At 38.6% G+C, this 23,390-nt stretch overlaps 2 protein-coding genes across 3 annotated transcripts in view; one reads left to right on the top strand and one right to left on the bottom strand.

Moving 5' to 3' along the window:
* The window catches only part of SHE (Src homology 2 domain containing E), a 1,455,638-nt gene extending 1,447,957 nt beyond the window's left edge, over positions 1-7,681 (top strand). Inside the window, exon 6 of the mRNA XM_044080648.1 lies at positions 6,081-7,681. Within this exon, the coding sequence (XP_043936583.1) occupies positions 6,081-6,267 (187 nt within the window). The 3' untranslated portion in view covers positions 6,268-7,681. The remainder of the gene's footprint in view (positions 1-6,080) is intronic.
* Positions 1-23,390, bottom strand: part of IL6R (interleukin 6 receptor) — an 865,016-nt gene that overhangs the window by 168,104 nt on the left and 673,522 nt on the right. The gene's annotated exons all lie outside the window — the stretch shown is intronic.

Below are 23,390 nucleotides of genomic sequence, written 5' to 3'. Positions count from 1 at the left end.
AACATTCTTCTCTAGGTTGGAGTGCACAGCTCAGATATACCACTGGGTGCTGTTCTACTTTTGGAGAAACTTGGCTAAGTACAGCCCCCACCACATAATTTGATGCATCCCCCTGTACAATAAATGTTTTATTGTAATCTGGGCTGGCTAACACAGAGGGTCCTCCCAAAATCTTCTTAAGTTTATGGAATGTATGTTCAAAATCTGTGGTCCACACTGCATTGTTTGGTTTATTCTTACTAGTTACGTCAGTAAGGGGTGCAGCTATGGTACTGTAATTGGGCACAAATTTCCTATAGTCCCCCACTGTCCCTAGAAATGCTCTTACGTGTTTCTTAGTAACAGGAACTGGCCAATCTTGAATAGTTTCCACCTTGGCAGGTTCTGGCCTAATGTTACCACTTCCCACTCTGTGTCCTAAGTAAGTGACCTCTGCCATACCCACTTGACACTTACTGGGTTTAATGGTTAATCCTGCCCTACTTAATCTATCCAATACCTCCCTCACATGTTGATCTGCAAATGCCCATAGCACAGTCTTCAGTGTAGAGTTTAACCTGTCCATAAGAACATTAGTCTGGGAATGGTAGGGGGTGGTCTTTAGATGTTTCACACCACGACACTTCCACAGACAAGTCAGCAGTTCTGACATGAAGTTGGCACCTTGGTCAGTCAGTATTTCCCATGGAAAACCTACTCTGCTGACTGTTCCTAGCAAAGCATTTGCCACCTTCTCTATCTCAGTAGATGACAAGAGCCACCGCCTCAGGATATCTGGTAACAGTCTACTACCACCAAGATGTACTTCTTTCCTGAGAAACTTGGAGTATTCAGGGTTCCCACAATATCCAGGGCCACTCTCAGAAATAGCTCTTTGATAACAGGCAAAGGCATTAACGGAACCTTAGCCTTGTCCCCTGATTTACCAACTTTTTGGCACTGTTCACAAGTCCTACAATATCTTACCACATTCCTTGCAATCCCAGGCAACAGAAATTTTGCATAATACATCACTTAGTACGTGTTATGCTCATATGACGTGAGAAAGGAATGTCATGTGCTATGGGTAATAGTGACAGATGGTAAGCTCTAGGCACTACCAACTGCCATATTACTTCACCTTATAGCCCACCTCTAGGAATCCACTCTCTATACAACAAATCTTTGTTCTAGTATACAGACTCCTCTCTTTCTTGAGCCTCAGGTGCATCCTTAGCCATCTCCCTCAAGCTTTGTAATGTAGGATTCATAAGTTGAGCCTCTCTCAACTCTACTTTCATGACCTTCCCCAGCTCCCCTTCTGCAGGAAGCCTAGTCACTTCCAACAGCTGCGTCTCACTGTCCCTCTGGGTACCAACACTCACCTCTGTCCTTGCAGTCACAGTATCCAAAGGAACTTCAGTACACACCAGTAGCTGTGGCTCATATTCAGACTTAATGCTACCAGATAGTGCCTTTTCTGAAACAGCCACCACGCCAGTCCCAGCTTCAGGTATGAGATCTTTCTGGGTCTCTCCCAGACTACCGGACCTACATGCCTTTCTCCAAGCCTGGCTGCGTGTTACTGCATCATCAAAGTCATTCTGTATCAGGACATCTGCAGAAATATCCTCAAACACACCTACTTGCTTGCTTCCTCTTCCACCTTCCCATTCAAGATGAATCCTAGCAAAAGGTATTTGGAAAGGGGTCCCTCCCAATGCTCTGACTGGAGTGGCCTGCCCAAGCAAGTACTGCTCTTCTCTAACCACTACAGACCTCACATTGGTTATATCAGAAGCTGTGTCCCTCTTGGCAGTTATTTGTTTACCATCTACTAAGATAGGATATCAATTTTGGTAATAATTTGGCACCCCCAATTGTTTCTAAACAACTTACCACTGGCAGTATGTCATACACTCTTACTGGCGCCCTCATTTTCTGTTTTTCACCTTGCCTCGATGGACATTTGGCTGCTATGTGTCCCCTCTGGTTACGCTTGAAATATCCAATCACTAGCCATGCACTTGGATTAGTAGTTTCCCCCATTACTGGTCTACTCTGCTGGAGTGATTTAGACTGACCCCCCATGGGTTCCTTTATGTCTATGTGCAGCACTGGGTATCTCATTCTTATGCAGTGGTGCTCTGCTTACCAATTAGAGACCTGCTTTTCTCCCCCACTCCTCTACAGAGAGAATTAAACTCATGGTCTGCTAGCCAGCCTCTCATGTCATCAGGCAAAGTACTGAGGGCTTGTTCCCTCACCAGAAGGTCTACCAGTTCCTCACAAGTGGTGTCCTGACTCCCACTCACCCATCTCTGAACGTAAGTACCTAAGTCAGCAATATAATGATGTACACTTTCATCTGCCTTGCGTCATTGTTCACAAAACTTTTTTCTATATGCCTCAGGTGTAAGTTTGAAACAGTCAAGCAAACAACATTTCATTTTGTCATAATTCAAACAGTCTACATCATTTAACTTTGCTACAGCCTGAACAGCTTTACCATGGAGTAAGGGAGTCAGGAACTGAACACAGAGCTCACAGGCAACATCATATTGTCTACATACCCTGTCAAAGATATGACTAAAACTATCAAAGTCATCCACATCCCTGTACTGAGGAAAACATTTACCAACCTTTACAGCTTCTGGGGTCTAGTTATTCCCTTCCCTATTTCCTCCATGGCCCTGTCAAAGGGTTTGAAGCTCCATTTCATGCTGGCATGTTCCCTCATTATCCTCAACTTCTAAATGCCTCAGACTCACTGCTGATTCCAGTTTAAGAAGTTTTGTTTCCAGTTCATATAGGCACAGTTTCTCCTCAGTCTTTAGACGTCACATTCTCTCCTAAGCCTCCAGACATCGCATTCGCTCCTAGGCCTCCAGTTCCATTCTCCTTAACTCCAGATGGATTCTCAGGTCCTCTGAAGAAAATGTGGACTGCCCCGTCTCGACAGGCTGCACATCACCAACACCAAATTGAATATCCTCTAAATGGCTGGCCTGAGCTGCATCTGCAACCAATGCTGAAATCACTGCTTTCTTGGTCAGGTTGGCATGCACCAGTCCTCTGGCTTCACACTCCTTAGCCAACTAGAAGTTTGTCAGTTTGATAAACTCTTCTGCTGACATCCTTGCCTACTATCCCTGACTATCTAACTAAAAAAAATAAAACTGTGGTGGATTGAAATTCTCAATGTTTACCTTGTGGCTGTCGAATGCACATCCTAATGACAACTACCCACAAGCTACTGAAATCCAATTAAAAATTTGACTAGGCTGCCAACAATTAATGTGACATCTGGTTAATATCTCACTGGACTGTCACCAGTATTGTGACAGTCCCCCTTAAAACCTGGGTCAGTAATTAAGGAGCCTCAATCCTCACTAATGACTGCAGTATGGAAGCATCACAGAAAACACCAGAGCACAGAGCACACAAGAGTAAAATTCCACAATTTCACTAAAGAGCACAACAGGAACAAACTGTATTTCCTGGGACTGGACTACATACCTCTGTCCACCCCATATGTAGTCCTTTATTATGTACCTCAGAGAAATGTGTTCCAATTCAAGACCTCTGACTCGCACTCAAAATAAATTTAAATGTCACACACACTAACACTTATGGGAAGCCTGACACAGATTTCCAGCTGTGTCCTCTCCCCAATACAAATGGTAAATCCTGCCACCAGAGTCAGACAGGTCTACACGCACTTCAAAGGGTCATCAATTATTAAAATTAAATATCAAAATAAATGGTAGCTGTGACCAGAAGCAGCCAGGCATTCAAGGTGACCCGGGGAGTATCAAACAGGTATGAACACTCTAAAGAATGTACTGATTATCCAGCCACAATGTAAAGTAATGAAAAACATTTAATAATAAATATAATGATTACAAGAATGTAAATCAATAATTTTCAATAAACACGAGAACTCAGTCACCAGAAATGTAAAATTAAACTGTAGGATAGAAGTCTATCATTTTAGAAAAACTCTATCTAAATAACTAAACTTTCCTAATATAACTGGAGAATACTGTCCCTGATCTACTCTAAAACATAACAGCAAGACAAAGGCAGGCTTACTGTTTTGGTGAGTCTTTTTTATTGGGTATCCACTGCATAGCACTGTAACTGACTGCAACTCTTAACAAACTGCCCTTCATCTGACTTCAGCAGTCTCTTTTATAGTCTAGGTTAACAGTCTCAACTATCTTATTTTAAAAATAACAGCTGTTTGAAAATGTTCTTTTTTCTGTCAGTCAGCTGTTCACATAATCACATAGTGACCATGAACATTCTAATGATATCACCTACTGATTTCCTGATACTCCACAGACAGTTTGTACTTTAGGATCTCCCTCACAAACATGTGCAATTAAAAATGTTTCAAAACACTGACAGATTTTTTAAACATTTTGTATAAACAAGGAAATAATCAACATTTTAAAAACTTGCATTTTCTCAATTAGACATGCTGACATACAAGTTAATCTGAGAATATTCACAAATGTCCTGCCAGACATGCTAACACAGATGACAGTGTTTTCGTTTTCTTCACAACACCCATGATACTTGAGACTCAACTGGTTTGGGTGCGCAGCTAGGCTTGTAAGACCCCCCCTTGGTCTTTAGCCTAGTAACAACCTATGAACCTATTGATAATTGCTCGGAAAAAGTCATGCTTTATCTATTCTCTTTGGGAAATCCTACCCCTCCAAATAAAAGTGAAGATAATTCCTTGCACATCCACTCTGGCTCCTCTGTAGTCACAAGTCCAATAAAGTAACAGGTAGACTTAGTTGAATACCTTTCTGGCACATCTCACTGTCCTCACTGCAAATGGTTCCGCCTTTGTGGGTTAGCCTGGTCCTGAATTAACAAGATGCAATATCATAATCTTTGGTTCCTTTTTCAGAATATATAGCACTATAGTAATTCTCTTTCAGAGTTTGTCTGCCAGTGCTAGCTAACAGAAGTCCAAGTATGACTGCAGAAAGAAGCATGTATGAGTATCTGAAAATCTGATTATCTGTACATGTCTCTGCTGCTTATAACTCTTGTCAGAAGAAGGAAGGCTTTGGAATTTTTTTCATTCTGTATCTCTTAATGGACTCCATCTGTTGCAATTTCAGTATCATCCTCTGGAACAGCTGGTTTCATTCCTACGTTTATTATTTCTTTGACTAAAATACATGAGCTGGGAGAGAAGAGGGACTACTCTCTCTGTAGACATTACATTCTTTCACATCATGTGAGTTTTGTGACTCTTTCTGACTGCTTGACAATTTAATGTCCAAAACAGGATATTGCTCAGTTGTTAAGTATCTAGCTTTAAAGTCTATTGTTGATAACAGGACTTCTTTGTCTGTTCTCCTTTTGTGGAAAACAGATACTTAGTGAAGATGTTCAGATGATGAGAGGCTTTTGCTGCTAGGAAAATAAGATTGAAATGCATGCCTTTTGCTGAAAACATGATACAGTCTACAGGCACCAGCTAAGAAAACAAATACTTAACTACATACCTTTCTTGCATTCTGTTTTTCAGTGTCTCTGTTAGACACTGACACATATTTCAGGAGATTAGCATGATTAATACACAACACTATATGAAAGTAGAATTACACTGCGGTGGTGGTGCTGCGGTAGCGTTGTCTCCTCACAGTAAGATGTTGTCCCATTCGATTCTCAGTTAGAGCGTCTTCTGTGTGGTGACATGCGTGAATGGGCGTTCCTTCGTTGAAGGCTGTGCGTCAGGCCCGGCAAGTCGGCACGTAAAAATCTACTGCCAATCATTAGCAGACCGGAGTTCTGCTGTGGCGACCCCTAACCGGGAAAAGCCAAAAGACACAACAACAACTATATGAAAGTAGAATTAATAAATGCAGTCAATACACAGCACTATTGGAACTATGCAAACAATTTGATAATGGCATCAACAATGATAGCAAATATAGTGATAAGAATAATGCTGACTATAGTCATGACTATCTGTGTTAGTAATACATGTTTATTTCATTGAAATTATTTCCTCTCTACAGTTAATGATATTAGCCTTGTGTTTTTTTTTGTTTTTTTTTTTTTTTTTTTAGGACAAGCCATGGTTGTGTTCATATCATTGTGGCACAAGTGAAAGACAACAAATACACTCTGGACCAAAACAGTGCTGTGTTTGACAGCATCCCTGAAGTAGTCCATCATTACTCAAATGAGAAGCTGCCATTCAAAGGAGCTGAGCACATGTCATTATTATATCCTGTGTACAACAAGTTGCATTAGCTTTTCAAGGATCCTGTTTGAAAGATATAACTAGATTAACAGCATTATGAAACAAACTACCATAATGCTACAGCGCACAAGACTACAAGGATGAATAGTAACATGACTTGCAGAAGAATTCCTGTGCTTTGTTTATCCCAGTGCAAACACACACACACACACACACCAATTTGTGTAGTTGTCTGAAACTAAAATCTAGAAGCATTCCATTTAGGAAAACACTACATTTTTGTTTGTGGTTTCAGGATAACTTCAGCAGTTTTTTTTCTTTTGACTAGTATGCTTCTATTATATGTGGCGATATTATTGCCAAGGGTCACATTTAGAAACCATTTGAAATGTCATGACCTGCTAGAGCAAGCCCCAAGAAGTAGAGACTGAATGCCCGAAAGAATAGACTTACATATACTAAGTCTGAGATGTCATTTCTTGGAATATTCCCTTTTCTCCAAGGTATGGTTATCCTGTGGTTGGTATGTATAAGCTCTGGTGGTGTGGGGGCTTGCCCCCCACATGGGCTGGGGGTTGCAGGGGAGGCTTGTCCTCCCTGCAAAAAGAAGTTTTAATGAGAAGAGTGATTTTCACAGTTCACTGTTCTGTATATTTAGTCTTTTTTTGTTGTTGACTTGTTAGTACTTGGCATTTCGAGTAGTTACATTTCAGTAGGGAGCTGCTTTGTTTTGCATATATTGAAACTTAAGAAAGCTCTGTTGATTTAAATAATTATATTCTTTATTGAAATGTATGCGTTGCTTAGTTTATCTGAACTTTTTTTACATCTGTTTTTGCATTGGTTATGCTGTCCACCATCTGCTATGTCACTGTGCTCCATTTTCCATAGCAAGGTGAAAAAAAAAAAAAGTGAAATATGGATGTGGTGCTATCATGAGAGTATAGGAGGCTTTTCTCCTTTAGCCTATCTTGAGCCCTCACACATGGCATACAGTGATATTAGTGTGGTTCACGTACATGTGCCTTCATGTACACACCTTTTCCTGCACATGATCTGCTTCTCTTTCTCTCTAACTTTAGTATGCCTAGACCAGATGTCAGTCTTCACTGAGAGCATTGCTAAGATGGAACATTTTGGAAAAATATATTCATGTTCGGTCAGATGATGCATTTTTAAGCTTTTTAATTTGAAATTGGTTTAGAAGATTCAGAAAGTTAACGTTGTCAGGGTCTGGTCTGTGAGCATACTTTGTACATGTGTGTCATATTATGTAAAGCTTTTATTCATATGCTCTTAAGAAGCTGTTCAGCAAAACTGCTAGACCATTACTAGCAGACTCTAGTGCAACATTTGCTAATGGTTCAGTGCAAGTCTTATATCTTGTATGTATATGTGTGGAATATTTTTTTTATAATTGTAAGAGGGGGGAAAAAAAATATATATATATATATATATATATACACACACACACACACATGTATATATATATATATATATATATATATATATATATATATATATAAACACACACACATATGTACATACACTGTAGTAAAAGGGTAACAGGTAAATAAATGAAAATCAGACATTGTTGTGAAAAATAAGGCAGCATACACTTCCTGCTGAAAAACATTCATCTCAAACAGAGAAATGTCCTAAATTGCAATGCAGAAATTGAAGAAGTTTTGTCTCTAGAAATTGCTACCCTTACTGGATTGGGGAGAAATGTGACAAATGGAGTTACTGACTACCAAACACACTGTAATTTCAGGAACACACGTTTTGTTTCTTTTCCTCACTGAAGGAGAGAAGCAAAAATGAAGCTGTGAAAGTTTTGTTTTTCCTCACATGGGAGCATTTAAGACATGCCTACCTTTAAAGTAGTTAATATTACAAATTTAGGTTTTCTTAATTTTAGATTTGCATATGTAATGGGACTTCATATGTATGCTTATGCATGTACATTATGCTTTGCTAAGTTCAGTATATGTATGTATATATCAAATACAGTAGTCTAGTTTTTAGTTACATTCATGCCTACATCATGGAAGTGGAATGATTATGGTACTTTATGCCTGACATGTATGTATCCATTGTCAAATGAAGGAAACTCTTTATTGAAGCTGTAGCACTCATCTGTTTACAGCTGTGAGCATATCTACTGAATTCTGAATCATTTGCATAATTCATGTCAACAATATAATATTTGTATCCTCTGTTAAAAGTGGGCAAGCAAAAAAAATGCAATGCTATTACAGTCTGGATGATTTCTCGCAGTTACAAACATGCAGCTTTATTAAGTGTATACACTTTGTAGAAGCAAAGTATACTGTGATTTAACAAAAATATGATTGTTTCTTGTGGTTGAAAGGAAATAAAATCTTACAGATCTTTATAAAGCTCACAAAATTAGTTGGATTGTTAATATGTTCAACTGCATGCCAAAAGAAAGGAAGAAGTAGTCACAATTTTAATTTGTTTTTCATTTATATGGGTTTGTTTTTATTGCAAAGGCAGTTTGCTACAAAATTAGAATTGTCAGTTCTATTTAGATTGCTACATTCTACTCTTTATTTACAAAGCTAATGTGTGCCATTTAAGTTTGATTTTTATGTTTTGTGATTTGAGGTGCAGATCAATTGTTCATGAAGCTGTCTGTTGACAAATGTTGCCAAGCTCATGCTGGTGATCTAGGAGCAGTACTTTGTATTAGTAAATAGACTGCCTGAATTGAGGGGTGTGCTTTGGAGTCTGTTTAGGGGATTGGCCTGACAGCCTCCAATGTTTTGCAGTTAGATTCAGGCAGAAAAGGACAATGATGTATAAATGACATAACTGTGGGCTGTTTGTTTTTTATTGTTTCTTTCTTTTATATGTTTGTTGCTACAAGCACTTTAAATCCCATACACTGCTTCTTGCAGAAGAGGTGAGAGATATGGGAGGTGAGGGAGATGACCCTGAGCAATGACATCCTTTGATAACTTGTGAGTGATCTTTTAAAAGTGCTAATCTTATGAATCTACATCATAAAGCTGGATGTACCATTACAAAATCTCATTTTAAAATGTTATCTTTATCATTATGTTTTTTTTTTAAATATAGAAAATGGACTTTCTAAAGCAGTAAAATTCCACTGGTCACTCAAAGAATTCCAAAGGGGCGAATTATACAAGGCCATCCAGTAAAAAAAAAAAAAAAAAAAGTGGTGCTTATTTGATCCCAGCTGCAGTAGTTATATGTGTTATATCCTGCCAAGTGTTTAACAGCAAACCAGCTTCCAAAGCTTGAGGGCACCTTCCACATACCCAAACCATTAAGCAGCTTCAGCAGAGCTGAACAAAATGAGTGGTTTGTGTGCCAGGCTGTTCAGTGCTTTCCTGCCACTAAAGAGCAGCCAGCTTGTTGGCTTTCAAGGATAGACAGCTGGCAAATGCTTTTCCATTGCTTGACAGATAAGTTCTCTTTGAGGGGAAAACCTTCCACATCCTTTTTCGATCAGATTTTTTTTTTTCTGTAAAACTATTACTTTTAAGCTAAGAAAATGTGTTTTGTAGACTGTCACGTGACTTTATCACTTTTTACCATGAGTGTTACTGTTTACTTTTGGGGTAAAGTTGTTTAAACTAAGTTAAAACAAAATTTTCTGTCTAAAAGTTATGTTAAATTAGTTTTGGGGGATGGGGATAAGTATTAAAAAAGTGTTTTCATGTGTTTTGTTTAATAAATACCCATTTTACCAACTGCTGCTGCTAGGCTTCACCAGGATTCAGGCATTTTTTTCGGTTTCATCATTGAACAACTCACTGATTCCTCAGTTCTTCCTTCTGCCAGCCACAAAATTTTTCAAGCAGCCCTTTTCCCTTCAACAAGCTAATAAATTGCCTTAGCCACAGATGAGTGATTCTGCTGTGGCCATTTCAGGTTACTCGGACCATTCATCTTTTTTCTTGGTTTCCACTAGAGCAATCCCCACAGCCACCATGAATCTGCATAAGATACATCCTCTGTGGCTGTTGGAGTGCTTTTGCCAGGCAAGGGAAAACCACTCTTGTCAGACACAGAAGAAGGAGCAGGGAATACTTCTCTGCATAGTCAGAATGGGATGTTTGTCCCTAGGAAGGTTTTGTGTGTCAAACATAGGTCTGCTTCTTTAGAAATTCCTGTCAAAAATAAGCAATAAGTTGGGCATTTATCTCTGTCTGTCTGCATTACTTTGGACAGGAGTGATTTATTGGGCTTAGCTCAGGTCTTAGTTCAGGCTGTTGACCCTACCATTTCTGGTGTTGCTGGTAAGAAAAATGGATTCTTCACTGTCTGAGTATGTTCAGGACATTGAACATAAAAATGCTTGTGAGTAGATTGTTTTTTTTTTTTTTCTGATAGTCCCTTGAAAGGGTTTCCTTTGAAACCATATCCAGAATGTATCAGTTGCTTTAGTGGGAGCATAATAATTTTCCACTGTCATTAAAGAAATATTTTGATTTATTATAGCTGGAATTTCTTCAACCAACTACTGATCCTCTTGCTTTCCTATAACTTTACTGATAAGTCAGCCTGTTACCTCAAAAAGGCATGTGGACTAAATAAAGTTCCCCAATCATACGATTTTATTTATTATTTTCTAACACCAGATCAGGTCCAGCTGCTACTATTTGGTTAATGTTAATCCCTCCCTTCCTAAAAAGGATGGAAAAGCCTTTGAATTATTTCGGAAGAAAGTGTTTTCTTCTGCAACACTTGTTTTTAGAATTTTTAATTGTCAATTCACATGTTAATTTAATGCATCTCTGATGGTTGTTAATGCTAGGAGCATTAATAATAAAGTTTTCTCTATTGGAAAATTTGCTACGTTCCCACAACATTGATATTATTGTTTGTGAAACATGGTTAGAGAACAATGACTGGAAACTAGTTCTGTCAGGGAATAAATGTTTTTATTGTAACAGACATTCTAACAAAAATCAGTTGGCAGTGTTATGATAGGGATTAAAGATAATTATGAGACCTGTGATTCCTACATGTTCAGTGATAACACCATTACTATAGACTGTGTAACTGTGACAATAAAGACAACCCTATAACAATTGCTGACATGTATAGACCACCAAAGTCAAGTGCAGATGACCTAGAGGAATTCATACATTTCTTGTATGAAACATAGGATGGAAAAATAATGTTAGCTGGGGACGTAAATTTACCAGAAACAGACTGGAGTAATATTGATTCAGCAATGTTAGTAAGGAAATTATTCACAATGTATATTCAGGAAAAACAATTGCTTCAGATTGTAAAAAAAAAACTACCAGGGTACTAAACATACTAGACATTGTTTGTGTTCCTAAATAAATTATTGTTACTTCAAGTCAAGTTTTACCACCATTGATGTGCAGTGATCATGGGGTTATAAAGGTTAATTTGTTGCTAGATAATTCTGCCAAACTGAAATCTAAACCAGTGCCCAGAAGGTTATGTAGCGCACCCACAGGTGTAGCTGAAGTAGATATGGGTTCCTTCCTACGTGACTCTTGTGACACCCCTATAGGCCCAACACACCAAGATGGCAAGATGACAAATTTTATTCTAGGTGACACATTTAGTTTAAATGGCAATAGCACAACCACAAACAAATTATTTCAACAGTCCACCAGTTAGCAATAAGGCAAGGTGAGATATGCATACAGTGAAAACATACATTCACCCTCTTCCCCAGAACTCAACAGAAAAAGGTCTTGACTTTCAAACATGCACAAAGAAGGCAATATCAATGAGCAGTAAAGCTTTATAATGCAGCAATACAAACACGAGAAAAAAATGCAATGTCATTAAGCAATAAAAGAGTTATAGTACAACAATACAGATATGAGAAAATGCGCTGTCATTGAGCAGCAAAATTCTTGAAGGCAGCAGTCCTAACACGAACAAAATGCAAAGTCATTGAACAATGAAGATTTATAATGCAACAGTACAAATATGAGAAAATGCAATTTTGTTGAGCAGTACTAACACCCTCAATCCCTTTGATCAATTCTAAACAAACCAACTATGAAACACTCTATTATACCCTGTTCTCTGGCCACTGACTACTTACAGTCTTGCTGCCGGCATGATGGGGCCCAAGTTGGAGCTGATATGGATCCCAGTTATTTGTAATCCACAAAGCATTTGGGGGGGGGGAGCCACACTCTTTTAAAAATATAAAATGATGGCCAGAGCCTCACACCACTCCGTCAAGAATATCCTAGTGACCAGGCACCGTGGGTTCCCCTGATGAGAAAAGTAGAAAAATCATCTGCCAGAACTCTGGTAATCATCTATGGCTTCTCTGTACTAGGCCCAAAGGAACCCCTTTTCTTGCTGAATCATATGCAGGCGTGGAACTGCTGGTTTCAGACTTCTCTCCTGATTCCACAAAATACCATCATCCAGGATTTTAGCAAAAGACAGACACAATCTGCTACTCTAATTCCCTGTCCCAAAGCATTAGAAAAGAAATCCAGTCATGCTGCAAGGCCCTTTTTCCCTTCAACTCCCTGTTTCAGTCTTCCCTCCTTCAGCTAGTATCTCAGTCCCCTCTTTCACTTTCGAATTGCCTTTCATAGTCCTGAAAAGAGCTCTACCTTGTGGTGTAATGAAAAAATATATTCTATTACTTCTGCAATGAAATACAGTGGAAGCTACAGTTAATTACAGATTATATGGAAACAAAACAGTCACTATGTAAAACTAGATTAAAACACACTATGTAAAACTAACTGGAGTTAGATGTTCAGAGGAAAAACTGCAGGTGGAATGTGGGAAGTTTTGAAAGAGAAATTGAGTGCAAAAAATCAAGAAAATGTTTAACATCAGGATCTAGGCATACAACATCAGGGGGATATATTTCCATAAGAACATGATATCTGATTAAAGTGAGAGACAAAAAATATAAGAAATGGAGGACAGGGCAAACTACAACTTTGAAAACTGAAATAAACAAGCTGGACAAACAGATTAAGCATAATGTGAGACATGATCAATAAAAATTTTAAGAAAATTTATATAAAGATATTGAGCATAATAGGAAACCTTTTTATAGATGCATAAGATGTGGAAGGAGTAAAGACACACAAATTGATAAATTGTGTGCAGGTTCTAAAGTTTATTCTCAGACACAACAGATTATAGATATATTTACAAAATCTTATGCAAAACAGTTTGGCTCCATAAAAGGGGTGATAAGTTATCCTAGTGACATCCAGATAACACGAGGCAGTGGAATCAAATTAGATTATATTGAAAAAGAACTGCGCAAACTGTACACAAACGAACCACAGGGAGGAGGCAGAATTAGTAACAATGACCTGAGAATACTTCAGAAAGAACTTATGGTACCATTATATCTATTATTCAATAGGTCATATAAATATGGGGAGATTCCTTAAGATTGGAGACATGTGCTTATTAAACCTGTCTTCAAGGGAAAGGGGAGTAGGACAAACCCAGAGTCATATAGACCCTCAAGTTTACTTTCATGTTGTGGAAAAATAATGGAGAAGGTAATATTGGACAAGTTATTGTCAGAACTGGACAGGTTGGGATTTGAAATTATATATATCAGCATACATATGTTGAAAACAGACCTATTACCACCTGTAACATGATGTTCGATAACAATATAGTAACAGCTATGAATGAAAAATTGTGCTGTGATGTAATTTGTATAGATTTAACTTCAGGAATTGACAGGGTCATACACAAAACACTGATCAATGTTGTGTCTTCCGGCTTTTCCCGGATAGGGGTCGCCACAGCAGAACTCCGGTCTGCTAATGATTGGCAGTAGATTTTTACGTGCCGAGTTGCCAGCCCTGACACACAACCTTCAACGAAGGTACACCCATTCACGCATGTCTCCACACAGAAGACACTCTAGCTGAGAATCGAACAGAACAATGTCTTACTGTGAGGTGACAATGCTACCGCAGCACCACCACCGCAGTATACACAAAACACTGATCAATAAATTAGTACAACTAGGTATTGATGTACTCTTGACAAGATGGATAGCTGCATGGCTTACAAATAGGACATGGCAAGTATCATACAGCAACTGGACAGGTGGTATCCTTGGTTACAGTCAGGTTTTCCCACAGTGTTCTCTCCTAGGTCCTTACTTGTGTAGATTGTATCTTTCAGACTTAACTTTTGCATCTAAGGTGTTCCACAGTCTAGAGGCAGACGACCTGAAATTGGGTAAACTGATTACATATGCTACTGATAAGGCATGTTGCAAAATATCTTGACTAAATTTACCATTTGGGCACAGGAAATAATATGATGATAAATACATCGAAAACTAAGCATATGAGATTTGGGAGACATAAATTGCAAGGTGAATATTTAATACAGCACACGGTGATTGAAACTGTAGACTCATTTAAGGTGTGCATATGGGTAGATTCAGCTATGCATTTTTCTAATCATATCAACCAATTGGTTAATGATACTTCTAGAACTGTATGCTGTATAAAAAGATTTATAAAGTCTAGGAAATCAAAATTGATGAAGTCATTGTTTGTTAGTTACATTAGACCCAAACTTGAGTTTGGAATAACAATATGGAAACTCTATAAGAAAATAAGCATGCATAAACTGGAAAGAGTACAGTGGAAATACACCAAGGTGATCCATGGATGTGAAAATTTAAGTTACTACAAAAGACTAAAATATCTGAACTTGTATCTTATTCAAGTATTTAGAGCATTTAGAGCCAGCTACCTCTGGGAATGTTTGGTGTTATCAAAAAGTACTAGAGAATCATCAAACAACCTATGTAGAGGATTCTATAGGAATGAAAAGTGTACTAATTGGTTCTCTGACAGAGTAGCTGATGCATGGAACAGACTACCAAATTACATTAAAGCAAATACTAGTTTAGATATTTTTAAGAACAGCCTAGACACTTATTATGGGAACAAGTGTTTTGGTATATTAGCAAGCTGGAAGGGCATTAATGCAAGTGCTTGAAATATTTGTATGTATGTTAAAGTTTGTGCTTCATCTAATGGGAGTATGAGTAACATTATGGCTTCTTCTCGCTTGTCTGAGGAAAAATAATCTGTGTGTAATCTTATTGCTTCTCTGTCTCAAGTGACTAGATATTATTTGAAGTATGCTTATAATTCAGATTACTTCACTTCCAGAGCTGCTTCTATTGGAACTCTTATGAGAAGGTTTGGTTGGTTGCATACAGAAAACATCCCTGAAGATGTAAAAGATGAAATGTTGAATTCTTCCTTAGACAGAGACATTGAGCAGAGCTGAACAAAAAGAGTGGTTTGTGTGCCAGGCCCTCCAGTACTTTCCTGTCACCAAAGAGCAATCAGCTTGTTGGCTTTCAAGGACAGACAGCTGGCAAATGCTTTTTTTTTTTTTTTTTTTTTTTTTTTTGCAGCATTCACCTCAGAGTTCTTTAAAAAAGTGTGATAAGGGGGTAAACTGATTCAGGGAGTTTCTCAGCTTTTTCAGACCTTCCTTTTTAAATTTGTCAAAGGTTTTATATCTACCTCTGCAACATTTTACAAAAAGCAAAATAAGCAGACACAATAAGCTGCTAGTAAGCAGACATTTAAAAAAAGCAATGGCAAGGGGGGGCTGCAAAAAGAAAGGAAGAGCTTCCAAAAAGTCAGAATGGGTTATCTACAGAATTCACTCCCCCCTTACCACCCTGACAAACATCTAATTCTTCTAAATCCAGTCCTCCATCTCTCTGTTTGACAACAGACAGTCTCAGACAAGTGGGTTCTATGAATAATTCATCAGTGATACAGATGGTAGTGTGAATCTCTCATCCTTTTCAGGGGATTCCTCCTCATCCACCAGACCAACCTTTTTTCCCTCCTTTCATTCAGCATCTGCTAACTCAGTGGGTGATAGAAGCTGTCCCTCCATCTTGTGAAGGGTAAAGTCTTTACTCAAGAAGTTTTCTGGTATCAGAGAAAGAAACCACATGGAGGCCGTCCTAGACTTTTCCTTTCTAAACCAGTATAAAAGTTCTAAAGTTCAAAATGTTATTCCTTCATGACCTGTTTTCTCTCATTCCCCATGTAGATTTTTTTATTGACCCTAGATTTAAAAGGTGTTTATCATCGCATTCCTGTAGCACCAGATTTCAAATATTTCATACGACTTTCTGTACCTGGATCACAGTTTCAGTTCTCTGCATTACCTTTTGGGTTATCCATTGCTCCAAGGGTATTCAGAAAGTGCCTAGCTCCAGTGACAGCCTACTGCACACTGCAGGGTATTCACATTTTCCTTACTTAAATGGCTTAGATTTGCAGAGTCTTTTTCAAAGTGTCAGAAGTCTTTCACTTGAGTGAATGATCTTCTACTCAGACTAAGGCTTCAAGAGAACATCCAAAAGACTTGCCTGACCCCTTATCACAGGAATGTTTTCCTGGGGTGTCGCTTAGATACCTCAGTTCAGAGGTTTTCTTCCACATAACAAAGTAGACCTATATCTATATCTGTTCCTGAGTTTTTCCACTCAAACCAAGGCCTAATCAAGAGGAATTTCTCAGGATACAAGAATTCATGGCATCTGTTGTTCTCATGATTCTTCTAGCCAGACTGCACATGAGAATAAATTGATGGTACTTAAAATCAGTATGGTCTCAACATCAAAATCCCTTGATATTTCAGATTCCTGTTTTAGAATTTATGAAAAGGGAATTTTTTTGGTGGTGAAAACAGTTTTATCTGAATCCAGATCACCCAGTTTTCCTTCCAACTCCAACACAGTCTGTAAATACAGATGCCTCAGAATTTGCTTGCAGAGCAGTGTCTATTGGAGTAAAAGTACAGGGTCTTTGGAACAAAAAAGACAAACCAAAACACATTAACATAAAAGAGATGTTGGTCTCTGTACATATCTTTACAGAGCACTACAAATTTGAGGCCTTCTAAAGTTCTAGGGAAGGCTTTGGTAGGAAAATTATCTAGGACCTCCTAGACCCTCATCTTTCTCCTTCCAGTTAGTATAAGATGTGATAGTCTACCCATATGGCTAAGGCGACTGCAGCAGTGATCTAATAACAAACATTGTACAGTGGTGTAAATAAACTTACCATAACAGTAGAGGTTACTTTCACTGCTGTAGTAGCTGCTCCTTCTGTCCATCTCTCTTATTATTGTATTTTTTTTTTTGACAGAGTGAGGACTTTGATTTTTAGTTTGTTAGCATTGACTGTTTCGGGGCTCTAGCCTCCCTCACGCAGTTGGCATGATGAAAGCCAAGGGAGGGATTCCTATCCAAACAACTCTTTTCTTCAGCTCTGTTCAAGCTGGCTAATGTTTTGGGTGCATGGAAGGTAGCCTAAGGCTTTGGACACTGGCTGGCTGTTATAACCTTAGCAGGATATAACCCATATAGCTAAGGCTGCTGCAGCACTGATCATTCAAACATCTACTGTTACGGTAAGTTTACTTACACAACTGTACATTCTATTTTTCTTGATTATTGATCAGTTGTTTAAAAAAATCATACTACAACCATTTTTAACTCACTAAGCAGAAACAAAGTGTGACTACAAAAGATTACAACTGGCCAATCTGTGAATATTGCCAGCAGTACCATTCTCATTTGCATAGGTTATCATAGTACATTTTATAACTGACTTGTTGAACTGTGTAACTGCCCTGCCCTTCAGTGAAGTGCACTGATCTTTTTTAAACCCATGCTGTTGCCGTTTATTCAAAGGAACTACTTACATGGAGCTCATCCCTTTTGCTTTTACCGAAATATTCAAGTGAAATAAAACTGCTGTTGAAACAAGTTACATGCATTTCTTTTAAAACTCACTAACGTAGTGAGGTGCTAAACCTACTTCTGATGTGGTTGCATTTATTGTGTATTAGAATTACTTGCAGGATTATTATGACCATTTATCTGAAATAAAGGGATTCTCTTATAAATCATGCACTACTTTGGAATACACTGTGTAATCTCAAACATTTTGTACATATGACTGTTATCTCTGGAGTCATAGATAAATGTACTAAGCTGTGCATAAATCCCTACATCACTCGATGGATTGCCAACTGGCTTACTGACAGAACCCAGACTGTAAAAGTAGCTGACTCCAAATCCAGCTCCAGACAAGTGACAAGTGGAGTACCTCAGGGTTCAGTTCTGGGACTGCTCTTGTTTGGCATCTACTTCTCTGAAGTACAGGCCAACACTAAGGGACTCTGGCTAACAAAGTTCACAGATGACTGCAAACTGGGAGCCATTACTGAATCCCTAAATTATGTGGATATTCTACAAAAGGGTCTTACAGATACAGATAATTGGTGCCAGAGCCATAGGCTCAAGCTTAATGCCAAGAAATGTACAGTTATCCCCTTTGGGAAAAAAACATGTACCCATGAATTACCACATAGGTGGTAGTACACTAAACACCAAAAGTGTGATGAGAGATTTAGGGACACAGGTGGACAGTGGTCTCACCTTCGATAACCACATCGCCACATCAGTCAGGAAATCCTTCTATGTGGCACACCTCATCACTAAGGGACTTTCATCCAGAATAAAGGAAGTCATTGCCCCATTGTACTCATCCCTCTTTAGACCCATTATAGAGTACAACGCCCCATTTGGTATGTACCTCACAAGACATCTGCAACAGCTGGAAAGGCTGCAGAAATACCTCACTAAAAGAATCACAGGTCTAAAGCAGATGCCCTGTGCTGACTGTCTAAAAAAAAACCTCCAGCTGTACTTTCTGGCATATCATCTACTCAGAGGCGATCTCTGCTTAACATACAAGGCCATGTCAAACCCTGAGCTGTTGGACATGCTCCACTTAAAGAAATCCCAATCCCTCAAAGCCACACGCTCCAGGGATCTAAACCTTGTCATCACAATGAACAAAACATACTGGAGGGATAGGTTCCTGACCCAGAGACTCCCCATACTCTAATAGACTGCCCATATATGTCAAGCAGAGCGCCTCCTTGGCTGTCTTCAAAAGGAACCTTGACGATTTGATGGGAAATAGGAAATTCACCCAGGGGATCACGTCAGTTGCCCTGCTAGATGGGTCCAGGGAAGTAAATATTGTGGGAAGAAATATCCGGGGAATTGTTTGGCTAGGCTTGTGTAGGCCCTAGGGCAGATAGCCTAGTACCAACCTATGAACCTATAAAGTTTGCACAGGTAAATGTAAATTTCATTTAGAAAATAGTAAGCATCTCTAGAAGGAATTGACCTACAGTAGTGCATAAATTAGATAGTCTTATGATTTTAAAGAAACTTTCAACTAAGCAGTTTGCACTACATTAAATATATCAAAGTTTGTCCAGTACTACAGACCAAATCCTTTTACAGAAAGTTTCAGCTTGCTTCAAAAGATACATATTTTACTGTCAAAACTGCAGGAATATTTTATTTGTAGTATCACAATAGATTCAGACATCAAAATCTGACACTAATGACTATAGTCCTACAGACACCATTACTTATCTCACATACCAGTTCTGTAACAGTTAATGGTCTTTAACTTAAAAGATGTACAGCTGTAGCAAACAGTCGATACAGTTCTAAGCAATACAACAGCTTAGGTATTCCTGCTGAGCTTCGCTGATGATCATCTAAGATTCACAACAATTCATTTCTGTTTCCAGTGTTATGGGGCCCTCTACCTGTGATGAAGGACCTCAGAACACTGCTAGACTGTCATTTTTTTTGTAATGCCACCCTGTTGGGTAGGATTGGTTACATATTTTGTGTTTGAAATCATCTATTCATGTAGGATTGTGTGCAATAGTAGAACTATTCATCAGGTGAGATCCTGTAGACAGCATTTTGCAAATTTGATATAAAATGTTGAATTTAATGAAATTATAAGAAAATGGTCCCCAGCTTAAACGCAGACAACTTTGCCAGTTAATACTGTATGGGGATAGGAAAGTTTGTGTGCGATTATTCATCAGGTGAGATCATGTAGACAGCATTTTGCAAATCTGATATAAAAATCTTGAATTTAATGAAATTATAAGAAAATGATAAACAGAGCAAACTTTACCACTTAATACTGTGGGGGGGGGGGGGACTTTGGAATTCTCTTTTTTACGGGTCTTTGCCATGATATTTTGCTCACCAAGTCCATCTTAAAAGGTAATGTCGCAGTCATTATTTGAAAGAAATTTCTGATCAAGTTGTAGAGTTTTAATGGCATAGACCAGTGGTTCCGAAACTTTGCAAGCTGGAGGACCCCTTTTATAAAGGAAAAAAAATTGACGGACCCCTATCAGTGGCTGTACACATACGTTACATTTGGATCAACCCCCAAACCCCCCCAATCAGCCCCCCACCACCATGCAGCCATTTCAGTGTCCCATTACTTGGCTAATTCTCCCCAGTTGCCATAAACACTGTTCAAAATTCTCAGTGTGCATACTGTTTTCTGGTTTACTTCTACAATGATTACAGATGTTTGGAGTTAATTTAAAACTTGTATTTCAAATTTTATAGCACAAACATTGATAGACATTTGCTAAAGCTAAACAGACATTTGCTAAATCTAAGCAAAACAATATAGTCTCAATGAAAACAGACAGCATTACAACTTCTCTGCCTTTGAAACTCACATTCACTGAAACAGCATTGAAACCCACATTCAAAGAAAATGTATCTGGCCAGTGGTGGACTAAGTTTACCTTTGGGCTGTTTTCAAAGCATAGGTCCCTAACGAACATTTCTAGGAGCATGCAAAAGTTCTTTGATTCACCTTCCTGACTGTATAATTAAATTTTAATTATTTATTTATTTCGGTTTGGTGACGGGGGGGGGGTGTCCACTGGGCTCGAGAGCCCATTTTCAGTGGAGGCCCGAGGAGAAAAGCTCCAACATTACATAGTAAAACATTAGAAATTGGATAAAGTTACAGTTGATGATACAGATACATAAGATAAGCAAAATACAGTTGATATGGAGGGTGTAGATATATTATATAATAGAAACATAAACAAGTAAATTGGTAAGGCTTCACATTACATAGTAGACACTGAATTTGTGGATTAAAGTTACCATTCAAAATTCAGACATGAACTAGTACATTGGTAAAGCTACACTTTACGTAGTAAACATTAAGTATTCAGATAAAGTACCCCTCAGGATGCAGATACATAAGATAAGCAAGTTATAGTAGCTATTGAGGGTGCAGACTCTTTTTAGAACAGAGACTTGAGCTGGTGCAGATACTTTATAGAACAGAGACATGAACTGGTACATTAGTAATTTAGTATATAAGTCATATGTTGCATGGAAAAAATTTCAATGTTTGTATAGAAAATGTGTCTTGTTTGGGTGCCAGAACAGGTGCAAATGAAGGGAGAGGAGAACAGGGATAGAAAACTAGATACCAGAACAGGTACAAATGAAGGGAGAGGAGAACAGGGAAAGAAAACTAGATACAATATGTACAAAATGTACAAGAAATAATGCTGAAGAGTGAGTCAGTTCTAGAGGTGTTAAGGAGTAGGCAAAGGGTAAGTAAGGAAAATATGATTTAAAGTGAGGAGAGAAGGCTAGGTGGGTAAAATGCAACTGCACTTCCAGTTTGAGAAAAAGTAGGAATGGAGATGTGATTTGAAGTTGTTAGTGTTTTCAACAGTTCGTAGAGAAGGAGGGAGAGTGTTCCATTTTTTGGCTAGGGAGAAGGACAGGAGGTGCCGTCCAGCAGGGCGGGTTGGTTTGTAGACTGAGATAAGGTTTAGGTGAGAAGATCTAAGTGACCTGTTAGGGGTGTAAAGTTGTAGGATGTTGGAAAGAGCAGGGCATATGGTTGGGTTAAAGAATAGCTTATGGACAGTAATAAGTTGGAGGTAGTCGAGATGGTTGGGAAGTTCTAGCCAGTTAAGTAAGTGGAGGGCAGAGCAATGGTGGGAGGAGTGTTGGCTTTTATTGCAATCTTGGAGATTTTATTGTAACAGCTTTCCATTTTGGAAGAGATGGAGGCAGATAGGTTAGTTAGTATGGGTGCAGCATACATTAGAGAGGGGAGAAGGTATGTGGTGGCAAGGGTTTGTCTAGTAGAAGGAGTAAGATAGTGGATGTTTCTATATAGTAGACCGAGTTTTTGATGGGTTTTCTTGATGTTTAGTTGAATATGTGTGTCAAATTTTAGGTGTTCATCTATGGTGACCCCAAGTAGTTTAGCATAGGGAACGATTTCTATAGTAGAATTGTTGTGGCTTCTGATTTGGAAATAATTTTTATCAAGTGGGCAGGATTTTGAAGGAGTGAAGAGTAGTATTTTAGATTTGTTAGCGTTTAGAGATAGATGGTTTTGCAACATCTAATCCTCAGTGGCAGAGAAGGCAGTTTGTGTGTAAGATTGAAGTTCTGGGAGGTTGGTGGCACTGCAGATTAAAGTGGAGTCGTCAGCATATTGTACTATTTTAGTATTTGGGATGGCTGAGTGGAAGTTATTGACAAAGATGTTAAACAGCATAGGGCCAAGAATAGATCCTTGGAGATCTCCATTAGGGGTGGGAAGGAAGTCAGAGGTGCTTTTCTTCCATTTTACAGCTTGAGATCTATCAGATAGATAACTTGAAAACCAGGACAGGGAATTGAGAAAGGTTAAGATTAACAAAATGGCTGAGAAGATGGGTATGGGAGATAGTGTTGAAAGCTTTGGAGAGGTCTAGTAGAACTGTCGAAACGATATTTCCGGAGTCGCGGGCATAGTTGACTATATCTAAGAATGATAAAAGAGCAGTAATAGTACTATGGCCAGGGCAGACGCCATGTTGGGTTTGAGAGATTAGATGGTTTATGGTTAGGAAGGGCATTAGTTGGGTGTGAACGCATTTTTTCAGTATTTTTGATATTGGGGAGAGGATGGCTATGGGGCGAAAGTTAGAGGCATTATTATTTTTACCGCCTTTGTGGAGAGGATGTATAAAGGTAGAACGCCAGAGCTTGGGGACATAAGATTCTTGTATGGATCTTTTGATTAAGATGCTAATGGGGAGGGCGATGCCGTCTGCAGCAATTTTTAAGAACATAGAGGGAATGTTATCTGGGGCATTGGAGTGTGGTTTCAGCTTGCTGAGGAGTTTTTTTATGTAGGAGGTTGGAATTGGATTAAGTTCAAAGGTGGAGGGGTTGGGTTTAGAGGCT

This window comes from Protopterus annectens, chromosome 8.part0 (assembly GCF_019279795.1).
Source record: "Protopterus annectens isolate FY-2018-M chromosome 8.part0, PAN1.0, whole genome shotgun sequence".
NCBI classification, from domain to species: Eukaryota; Metazoa; Chordata; order Ceratodontiformes; family Protopteridae; genus Protopterus; species Protopterus annectens.
Note: the sequence above shows the minus strand (reverse complement) of the source record. Positions and strands in the feature narration are given on the sequence as shown.